The sequence below is a fragment of the Colobus angolensis genome, unplaced genomic scaffold, assembly GCF_000951035.1.
Source record: "Colobus angolensis palliatus isolate OR3802 unplaced genomic scaffold, Cang.pa_1.0 Scaffold103, whole genome shotgun sequence".
Lineage (NCBI taxonomy): Eukaryota > Metazoa > Chordata > Mammalia > Primates > Cercopithecidae > Colobus > Colobus angolensis.
Genome location: NW_012111253.1, coordinates 526,379 through 538,333, shown reverse-complemented (window position 1 = coordinate 538,333; position 11,955 = coordinate 526,379). Strand labels below are relative to the sequence as shown.

The 11,955-nt window shown below is 33.9% G+C and overlaps 1 protein-coding gene across 3 annotated transcripts in view; it reads left to right on the top strand.

Annotated features, from left to right (window-relative positions):
• Positions 1-10,815, top strand: part of LOC105511568 (chromosome unknown open reading frame, human C9orf84) — a 105,099-nt gene extending 94,284 nt beyond the window's left edge. For all 3 annotated transcript variants that reach the window (XM_011941735.1, XM_011941730.1, XM_011941742.1), the window contains 4 exons: positions 3,072-3,203; positions 3,486-3,635; positions 4,925-5,888; positions 10,566-10,815. In XM_011941735.1, coding sequence (XP_011797125.1) covers positions 3,072-3,203; positions 3,486-3,635; positions 4,925-5,888; positions 10,566-10,666 — 1,347 coding nt within the window. In that variant the 3' untranslated portion in view covers positions 10,667-10,815. The remainder of the gene's footprint in view (positions 1-3,071; positions 3,204-3,485; positions 3,636-4,924; positions 5,889-10,565) is intronic.
• Positions 10,816-11,955: the final 1,140 nt, after the last annotated feature.

Below are 11,955 nucleotides of genomic sequence, written 5' to 3'. Positions count from 1 at the left end.
TGTTCTCACTCATAGGTGGGAATCGAACAATGAGACCACTTGGACACAGGATGGGGAACATCACACACCGGGGCCTGTCGTGGAGTAGGGGAAGGGAGAGGGATAGCATTAGGAGATATACCTAATGTAAATGACGAGTTAATGGGGGCAGCACTCCAATATGGCACATGTATACATATGTAACAAACCTGCACGTTGTGCACATGTACCCTAGAACTTAAAGTATAATAATTAAAAAAGAAAGAAAGAAACTTGCCCCAATCCTACTCTCTCAGGATACATCATCTCTCCTTCCATTCTCCTGCTAATACTTCATATCTTTATTACAGTATGGGGATATTTATTCATATATCTTCCACCCTGAAGGGTAAGAATGAGGTTCTTTTTATTTGTAAAACCTAGCAGCTAGCATAGTGCTTTGCACAAAGCAAAAACATTCAATAAATGTCTACTAAGTGGAATTCAATCAAAGTACCACTTGCTAAGAAAATCAACAAATGATCTGTTTGAACTGGAATTCCAGATAATTTTGTTTCTGTGCTGCATACTAAACAAAAATAAAATTCTTAGAAAAGTTACCTACATAAGTGAATGACAAATGTAAATTTGTCTCTAGTGAGGTCTTACCACTTATTTAGCCTCTTCTCTTCCCAGCTCAGGGTAAACCATTACGGGCAAAATATGCTTTAGAAAAATTTTTTCCTCTATACATGGGGCATGTGATATCAGTGAATGATCCTATATTCAAGTACAGTCACATGGCCCAGGAAGGGCATGATCCAAAGAAGGCATTTGGGGATGAAATAGGAGTACTGCCTAGGAGCAATCCATTCCAAACAAGTCTATTTCCATCTGGATCAAACTATTCTAAAAGCTTTTCAGGTTTTACATAATAATCTAAAAAGCAGGTCATTTTTTCAATGGATGTTGAGAGGCAACTGTGGTCAATTTGCTCTTACTTTATTGTATGTCCTCAGTACTCATAAGCCTCCTGTTTTCCTGACTTGATGACATTGTTGTATTAAAGGAGGCCCCCTGGACTCATACTATTTTAGAACGTATTGTTGCTTTACCTTACTTTATTTAGTAGCATGGCTTTTGATCTCTTAGATCACATCAGGACCATTAGCACCTTTTTATTTTCAGGCATCTGAAGGACCTGAAAATCAAGGAAGTATTAGGAAGTTTAAGAACATTTTCTTAAATTAAAAGAAAATACTGCTAGTAGTGTTATGCTAAGTGTTATTCCAATTTTTTAAAAGTTCTATAATTTTCTTATGAACCGTCTTTGCAGGAAAATGCATAAACACGTGCAAAATTTTTCAAACAAATTAAGGAGGTTCCTGAATTTCCAAATCTAGCCATGATCCCCAGAATTCCTGCCCTAATAAATTAATCGTCATTACCACCATCATAAAATTATGACTTTTAACCCTTTTCCCTTTGCCCTGAGAATCCTTGCCAGCCAGGCTTGTTGCTGCAGTGTTTACCCCGAGATAACTTTGCCACGCAATATCTCGTTTTTATGATTATTTTTGCATACTCTAGTATATCAACTTAGGAAACAAAAGACATCTTTCTATTTATTGCATTCTAATTTTAGCAGTGGTATTTCCATTACAAAATATAGTAATTCTCAATCCCTAAAAATGTCAAATCCTAGAAAACATAGCATTCCTACTTGTGACGTTAACATCATTCTCAAACAGTTGTTGGCTAAAGAGTCTATTGATGAATCTGATTTTTCTGAAACAGAAAATGCTGATGATTCAGATGATTCTGATGTTAGTTCTGTTTAGAAATAACTCCAAGCACAGTTTTTATATTTTATTTTCACATCGAAAATCAGTCAGATTTGCTTCAGCCTCAAAGAGCATGTTTATGTAAAATTAAATGAGTGCTGCACTTTTTTTTCCTAAATGGGAAAAGGGTTAAAATAAAGTTTATATATTTAAATGAAAGTGTCATATCTTCTCAAAACATCCAAAAGTAGCAATTAAGTACATTTGGAATTGAACAATGTATTTCTGTGTACTCGCCCTATATAATGTCATTTAAAGAAAATCCTTTAAAATGCATGTACTCCCGAGGTGTGTACTAACCGTTTTGTATTTGTTATTCTTATAAAAGGAAAAAAAAATCATAATTATTTTGTGAGATTTCTACGGTTTACTAAATTTCCACTATGGTACAGGATATTTATATTTCCAAGATACAATTATTTGGAGCAGTATTTCTCTGTTCACATTAAACTGCTAACTCATGAACTATCTTTCCTTCAATCAAATTTAAAAGATGAAGAAGAAAAGAAAGAAATGAAAGCAGCAGAAGAAGGCTGACATTTCAAAAGAGAGAAGGGAATAGAGGAAAACAGTGTCAGACAGGAAACAGAGGATATTATGAAATTATTTTTTCTTTACTTTTTCTCTTACTACTGTACTAATGGGGAAAATATTTTTTAGAATTGTGTAATATACACAAACACCACATTTTTGGCAGGGGTATCTTAGAATCAGTAAGCCAATATTAGATGAGCAATTCCCAAAATGCTGGGAATGACTACTCTAAATCAAAACCTTATTTTTTCTTTTTTGAATACAAGATCAAATTCATTTATAAGTATCCTTATTTTTGAACTTTGTCTTTGAAAAATCTTGTACTATATTTTTAAAATTATTATTTTAATCGAAAACTATTAGGTTTAACTTTTGGAAACAGCAAAATAGTAGTATTACTAGTGATATTCAAATTGCTGATTTTTCTAATATAGTTGAAATATAACACTATATTTTAATGACTCTATTACTAAATGCCAAATGAAATGAAAATGATTTAGTTCCAAAAATTAAAAATACAAGGATATCACATTTAAATAAGGAAGGAAAATTGGTTATCCTCATAAATAAAATGTCCTGGATGTAGGATAAACCAATAGTTTCTATCTAAAATAGTGTTAAAGATTAGAATCTGCTGTTGTTTAATTTTATCTTCTAATTACAAACTTTTTAAAAAAATATTATATTTTGCTTCCTAGTATTTCCTATAACCTAACATAAAAAAATATTTTTTAGCTTGTAATTGCCCCAGGAGTAGAAGCAACTGCCTTGATAATTCGACAAATTGCTGACCACAATTTAATGACCTCAAAGAGAGATCCTCATGAATGGTTGGATAAATCCTGGCTTGAAGTTTCACCATCTGAGGTATATTTTCTAAATGTATAAATTAGATATTTGGAAAGCAAATATAAAACCCTGTATTTGAATTTACTTTCTGGTAACATTTTTCCCCCAAATGTCTCAAATTGAGTGGTAGGTACAATGACAAAAATTTTAATCCGCTGCAACGAGTAAAATAAAATGGATCACTTTTGAAAGACTACTGACTATTTCTTAAACTCTTTTCTAGGAAGAAATGTACGTACTTGTAGAATAAAATAGATCACTTTCAAAAGACTACTGACTATTTCTTAAACTATTTTCTAGGAAGAAATGTACTTACTTGATTTTCCATGTGTTAACCCATTGGTGGCTCAGCTCATGCTAAATAAAGGACCTTCACTGCATTGGATATTATTAGCAACTCTGTGTCAACTTCAGGAACTCCTACCTGAAGTCCCAGAAAAAGTGTTAAAGGTTAGTTATTTGAGACCTGTATTATGATAGGAATTTATTTCCTTTCTATTTGAGTATCTAGTCTTACAATAGGATTTTTTAAATGAAGGTATACAAGTTTAATTGTTTTGGACTTCAAATAGCAAAGAAATAATTTACTTGAACTAAATTTCATACAGACTTTTCATTAGCTATCAATTATACATTTTATTTTATATTTTATTTATTTATTTTTGAGACAGAGTTTCACTTTTGTTGCCCAGGCTGGAGTGCAATGGTGCAATCTCAGCTCACTGCAACCTCCGCCTCCCAGGTTCAAGAGATTTTCCTGCCTTAGCCTCCCAGGGAGCTGGGATTATAGGCATACACCACCATGCGCGGCTACTTTTGAATTTTTTTTTTTTAGTAGAGATGGGGTTTCACCATGTTGGTCAGTCTGGTCTCGAACTCCTGACCTCAGGTGATCCACCCACTTCGGCCTCCCAAAGTGCTGGGATTACAGTATTTTTTCTTTTTTTGAGATGGAGTCTCTCTCTGTCACCCAGGCTGGAGTGCAGTGGCTTGATCTCGGCTCACTGCAATCTCCACCTCCTGGGTTCAAGCGATTCTCGTGCCTCAGCCTCCTGACCAGCTGGGACTGCAGGTGTGCACCACCACACCTGGCTAAGTTTTGTACTTTTAGTAGAGACAGAGTTTCACCATGTTGGCCAGGCTGGTTTTGAACTTCTGACCTCAGGTGATCTAACAGCCTTGGCCTCCCAAAATCCTAGGATTACAGGCATAAGCCATAAACCCCAGCCTATATTATATATTCTAAAGCTATTTTATACAGATAAATTCAATATAATCAGCTTTAAATCATTTTGGAATATTGTGCTCACAGAAAATTCAATTATATACCCTATTCACATGTATTTACATTACCTCTTCCAAACAGTCCTAACACACACTTCATTGTAGCTGTAAAGGTAACTTTAGCCTTACTGGTAATATTTTAAAATTCTTATCAAGGAAATAGTATTCATGTATGAATTGTATAACTAAAAATTCTATTGTATTTGCTGTGAGCCTAAAATTGTTTTGAAAAATAGACTATTAAAAAATCTATTACAAGTGATTAGAAAATATGTATGAATTACAATGAGTTTTGCTTTTAATAGAACCTAATAATTTCACGTTGTTAATACCTGGATCAATGTAATATCTATGAATAGACTACTTATTTATATTTTGCCTTCTTTCCATATAGATAAGCATCATTATTCATATTTACTAAACTGATGTTTGCATTATATTAATTCATTTCTTAGCATTTTTGTAGCATCACTTCCCTATTCAAGATTAGTTCTTCTTCTGTAACAAAATCACCGCAAATTTCATCACCTCAGGACAATAGGAATCGGATTAGTACCTTGCCTTCTCGGAGTTCAGCTTCTGATTTAGACTCTGTCATTCAAGAACATAATGAATATTATCAGTATTTAGGATTAGGAGAGACAGTGCAGGAAGACAAAACCACCACTTTGAATGACAACTCTTCCATTATGGAACTAAAGGAAATCTCAGGTTTTTTACCACCTGTAACTTCATACAATCAGACCAGCTACTGGAAAGACTCTAGTTGTAAACCTAATATAGTGCAGAATACTCCTTTTCTAATTAATATAGAATCAAGGAGACGACCGGCTTATAACTCCTTTCTAAACCACAGTGATTCAGAGTCAGATGTCTTTTCTTTGGGTTTAACACAAATGAACTGTGAAACTATAAAATCACCAAGTGACGCTCAGAAGAGAGTGTCAATTGTCCCCCATTTTATAAATTCTCAGAAAAGGAGAACACATGAAGCAAAAGGTTTCATAAGTAAAGAAGTATCTGACCCTATCTTTTCACTAGAGGGTTCTCATTCTCCTCTTCATTGGAACTTAAAGAAAAATATATGGGAACAAGAGAATCACCCGTTCAACTTACTATATGGTGCAGAGCAGACTACATGTAACGAATTGTACTCTCAGAAAGGTAATTTATTCACTGATCAGCAAAAATGTCTATCAGATGAGTTTGAAGTCCTCACATGTGAAAGTTCAAATGATGAGACTTTCTGGAGAGAATTACCATCTGTCCCCAGTTTGGATTTATTTTGTGCTTCTGATTCTAATGCAAATCAAAAAGAATTCAACAGCCTTTATTTCTACCAAAGAGCTGGAAAAAGTTTAGGACAGAAAAGGCATCCTGAATCTTCATTTAACTCAGGAGACAAGGAATCATTAACAGGTAACACTATCCAATAGTTGATAAAATTACTCTCAAATTTAATTTTAAAAGAGAAAACCATCTCCAAATTTAACTTTTTTTTTTTTTTGTTTTAATTACTACACTTAAAAAACTTCTCTAATAACTGTTGGGTAAAAGAGAAAATCTAAACTCTAAAATAAATGCAAAGAAAATATACTGTGTTAAATTCTTATAGCCTTAAGTGAACTAAGCATTCAACTTAAGAAGTTAAAAATAAAAGCAGTGCAACTATAAGTAAAGCAGGAGACTAAAATCAACAAAGATTAAACAGAGGAATCAGTGAATTAGAAAATTAACCTCTTTGTGGGGTAGGTATATTTAATTGACTAACATCTATTAAAAGAGCCTAATTAGGTGCCAGTCTCTATTCTAAGTCCTTTATTGGATTATTTACTTTAATTCTAACAATTCTATTAAATAGGCACTATTATTAGCTCCATTCTGGTGGATGTTTTTGAGTTGTCTGAACATTTAAGCATATCAAATTTTTAAAAGAACAATTTAATTTTCTTATTTCTAGTGATTCTAGCTTTTCTTTCAGTGTCATTTCGTATTGCACTGGCCCAAGCATCTAAAACAAAATATTAAGTTCTAACGGCCATACAAAGGTGGCCCTCCCCGGGATAGGAGAAAAAGGGGAGGGCAGAGGGAAGCTGAAGTTTCAAACTTCTTTTTTTCATAGGTTTTTTTGTGAGGCCTGAGAGGGGCCAGGAAAATCTTGTATTCTTTGTTTTGTTTTAAAAAGACCTCCCAGATTGTATAAGAGCTCCAGGACTTGTAATACTTGGATTTGCTCTAGTTTAATAGTCATAACTTGTTTGGTTCCTCACTTTAATGGGAAGTATTCTGTGTCTAGTTTTGTAAAAACTTCTGTGAAAAATAGATGCTAAATTTTATCCAAACTCATTTTAGTACATATTGGGAAAAGTCAAATGTGTTTTCTCTATTGACCTATTCATGTCAAAGATTATATTCACAGGTTTACTAGTATTAAATTATCTTTGCCATTTCTGTGATAAACATAACTGGTTTTTGAGGGATGATTCTTTTTTTAAATTTTTATATTTTTGTTTTATTTAATATTTCATGCTACCTTGTCTAAGAGATGTTTTTTTTTTTTTTTTTTGGAAGACAGGGTCTCCCTCTGTGGCCCAGGCTGGAGTGCAGTGGCATGATCGGCTCACTGCCACCCCTACCTTTCAGGCTCAAGTGATCCTCCCATCTTAGTCTCCCAAGTAGCTGGGATTACAGGCACACACCACCATGCCTGGCTAATTTGTTGCAATTTTTGGTAGAGACAGGGTTTTGTTATGTTGTCCAGGCTGGTCTCGAACTCCTGGGCTTAAGTGATCTACCCGCCTTGGTCTCCCACAGTGCTGGGATTACAGGAGTGAGCCACTGGGCCCGGCCTAAGAGATTCTTTTAACACGCTGTTAAATACAGTAGCTAATATTTATTTATGATTTTCATGTCCACATTCATGATATTAGATTGTGTTCTTTATTTGTGCCTTATCACATTTTGACATAAAGGTTAGGCTAACTTCATAAACTGGATGAAAATTTCATATTTTTCTACTCTGAAACAAAATATACATGTGAATTACTATATGTTCTTGAACACAGGGCACTCCAGTATATAATCTCCCATAAGATTTTATCCCTTTTTCAATGAGAAGACCCAGAAGTCATTTTAAAATAAATTCTAACATTAAATGTTAGAAAAAGCTTAAAGCTTATAGGTATATGACTAGAATAGTCAAACATCTACCTATATTTTAATTCATTAATTTAGTTATATTTTTTAAATCACATACTCTATAAAATAATGTCAATTTAGAAACATTAATTTCTTCCAATTTCCAAGTTATTTCCATGAAATAATTTTATTCAAACATTTCACATGACTCTTTGATACTAATATCTACATTCAATATGACAAATTTTATTTAACTGGTTTCCATTGTACATCATTACCTCCAAATACATTGTTTAAGATACAACACTTTTTGAATTAATATTGGCACAGCCCTGGAAAATTTATCCAAAGCCATTAGCATAACCCATAACCTCAAGATAATTTTCCATTTGTCCTGAAGTGTATATATGGGATCTCCATGATATAATTGCTTACTACATTGCTTTATTTTTATTTTTTGTCATGTCTGTTTAACAAAATACATTGCTTTTAAAACTTATTATTATTATTATCATTATTATTGACAGAGTCTTGCTGTATCACCCAGGCTGAATCATCCTTCCTCAACCTCTTGAGTAGCTGGGACGAAAGGCACGCACCATCACACCCAGCTAATTTTTGTGTTTTTTGTAAAGGCAAGGTCTTGCCATGTTGCCCAGTTTGGTCTCAAACTCTTGGGCTCAAGCAATCCGCCTGCCTCAGCCTTCCAAAGTGCTGGGATTACAGGTGTGAACTACTGCACCCCACCCTGCCTTTTAAACTTTTCAATAATGGTACCCTAACTCTTGCAATTATGAGATTATATCCCCAGGGATAATTATTGAAACTGTTTCATGATTTTTAGTTTTCCATTTTACTGATTTCATAATCAGCCTCTGTAAGTATCCAAATCTGGGATTTTTCACGTAAATGTATCATATATAAAAAAGCCATATAAGCTGAGTTCTTACATGATCACCACCTATCATTCATCAGGGCTTAGAATAAATTTCACATTACAGCTATGGGTCAAGGATCAAGCTCATGAGGGAAAACTTAAAAGCAAGAGTATTAAAAATGGCATATTAAAGACTCCGGAATGGCAGCTGAATATGAGCTACTAATACTATTTTTAAATATGGTATTCTAATTTTTATTTTTTCCTTATTGATCTATTATAAATTTTTTCTTTCAGCCAAGAGTGGGGTTTTTCTCATGTTGTTGGGGTTTTTTGAACTTTTGTTATTTCTGACAACTGCATTGTGGTCAGTTTATTATTTACTCCTTCCATTTATTAATGATGATTCTTTATCCAACTTGGCAAGGATGTAGTGAATTTTGCTTATAATGTCCAAAATGCTGGTAATCTCTTCAAAACTGCTTTCATCTGTGAATGTACTTGGGACACTTTGTATTGGTTAACTGGAAATTTGTGTGTGCTTTATAATTGAACACATGGATACTAACATAGGAATAATAATATATGGATAATAAATTGGAGTTATTAAATAGGTGCAAAATATACATTCATTTCATGGGAAAGCTTCCTGGCAGCTATAGAAAAAGAAATTTAAGCATTTTTAGAAATTTTAGAATTGGCTGTGAGAGATTGATAGCCAGAAAAAAACATTGCTTCTATCACATTGGTAGCTTAAAATCAGCCATGGTGGGGGTCTTCATATCAGAAAAATTGGCAGATGCTACAAATCAGGCCTTTCCTTGTTTCCCCCACACCACCCCGAGAGCTGGTTGTTAAACATTTACCAGCATGCTACTGGTAGTCCAGGTTCTCCCACAGCTTTACAGCGAAGGACCAAGGTCCTGTCATCATTAATATTCCTTGTATTTCATCTACTTGTTTACTTAGGATTCTTTAGCTCCTCAATTGGAGTTAAAGATTTGTTTTCCAGACATGCCTTTAAAGACATGAATTTACAGATAGATTCCTAAACACATAATCTCTCCCTGAAAAGAAATATGTCCCTAGTGAAAATGGTATTCCCTAGAGGGTATATGTTCATGAGAAGAAAATTAGCCCAAGTGAAAAAAAGCCACAGTCAGGAATACAAGGGCAAACCAGGAAAAAAAAAGAAGAATAAAAAAAAAACAACTGACAGAATTGTATACACTCTCACCACAAAAATGGATACAAGGTGCACGGAGACCAGGCAATATGTCTTTGTTTCAGGTTCAAAGTCTGTCAAAATGAGCCTCTAATTTATATCCTAATTAATGAGGACTTACTGGAAACTTTCAGGAATTAGGAAGCCCTGCCTGACTTGCTTCCCCAACCATTTTGGATTGTTTTTGCTTAAAAATGTTAAAATTAGAAGAGAACTTAGAGATTGCGTATTATAACTTTTCATTTCACAGAAGAGAAAATTGAAATCCAGGGAGATTTAACTACTTGTACAAGGCATGAGCATAAAAATATATGCATTTATCACTAATTTTTAATACCGGGCCATTAGGTTCAGAGGCATTTATGTTAAAAACACACTTTTTAATAGTTATTATTTTATCCCAGTGGGAAATTTTGACACTTTGTAGATAGATGATGAAGACACAAAATCCATTTGAACAGTGAGGAAAACATACCTATACTTCAGCCAGGCGTGTTGGCTCACGCCTGTAATCCCAGCACTCTGAATGGCCGAGGGGGGTGGATCACCTGAGGTCAGGAGTTTGAGACTAGCCTGCCCAACATGGCAAAACGTGTCTCTACTAAAAATACAAAAAATTAGCCAGGCGTGGTTGCAGGTGCCTGTAATCCCAGCTACTCGGGAGGCTGAGGCAGGAGAATTGCTTGAACTCAGGAGGAAGAGGTTGCAGTGAGCCAAGATTGTGCCACTACACTCTAGCCTGGGTGACAAGGGCAAAATTCTGTCTCAAAAAAAAAAAAAAAAAAAGGAAAAGAAAAAAACCTATACTTTACTATTGTGAGCAATAAAATGGTTTTCCTTTTTCTACTTTTAACAGGTTTTATGTACTCACAAGTACCACAATTCAAAAAACCACGTCTAGCCTATGAAAAAGTCCCGGGTAGAGTTGATGGGCAGACTCGGCTGAGGTTTTTTTGAAGGAGGAGAAGAGCAATGTTACATGCAATATTCTACTGTTTTTGACGCTAATCCACTAGCAAAATTATTTAGATTTGCTCATACACTAAAGAAAATGCGATTGTTCCTACATGTCTCAGTGTTTCTGTATTAAATATTCATAATATGTATTCTGCCCTATGGTTTGTATCTTTGTAAGTTAAATATTCTAATTTATCCATTAGTAAAATAATTATCATAAGATCCAAAATGTCTTCCAGACACCCCTACACACAAGCCATTTAAATGAGTCTCCATCACAGCCTGACCCTTTGAGTCAGGAAGTGAAGATCACTAGAGTTAACCCTCCCACATCAAGAAAGTTAAAACCTAGGACAAAATTGAAGTTAGAAAACTTCCAACTTAAAGCATTGTTTTCTGTAAACACAATTTAAGAACAAATGACTAAGATGAAGTATTTGCAACCCAGATAATAGGAAAAAAAGTTCACATTCCTCATATTTAAAGAATTCCTACAAACTGATAGAAGACAACCTGATAGAAGAATGGGCAAAATATATGAATAGATATTTCCTCAGAAAAAAAAAAAAAAAACATTGTCAATAAACATTTGAAACACAATGAAGTTTCATTACTTATTAGACAAATGCAAATTAAAACAATGTTACTGTTTTTTCACCTATCAGTTGCCAAAATTTTTGAAAATTCATACTATCCAATATCTACATATTGAAGAAAAGAATACTTTCCTATATTGTTTGTACAGCTTCTTTAGCGCAATTTGTGTAAACCCACTAAGATGAAAAATGCTCGTATCTTTTGACTCAACAACCACATTTCCAGGAATCTGTCTTAAAGAAATATCCAATTACACAATAAAATACCATATAATTTGTAATAGTTAAAAATTACAGACAATAAAAATGCTATCAGTAGGGGAACAGACCAACAATTTAGACTATAGAATACCATGAAACCATTAGAAGAAAGTAAGTCTGTGTGCTCTGACAAGGCAGGATGTCCATAACATAAAGTAAAAAAAAAAAAAAAAAAAGAGGGGAAAACAATATATAAAATACTATATGTTGCACAACTCCATTTCTGTTTTCTAAAAACAGACCTTTGAAAATTCAAAAATTTTCCAAAATGATCACTGTATCAGGGAATAATGTGGGCATAAGATGAATTTCACATTCTGATATGCAATTTTGTTCACAAGAAACACTAGGTGAACTCAAAAATGATACCCAACTGAAATAAGCTGGATAGGAATACAGAAAACACACACACCACACTTCACAGGGTCATTG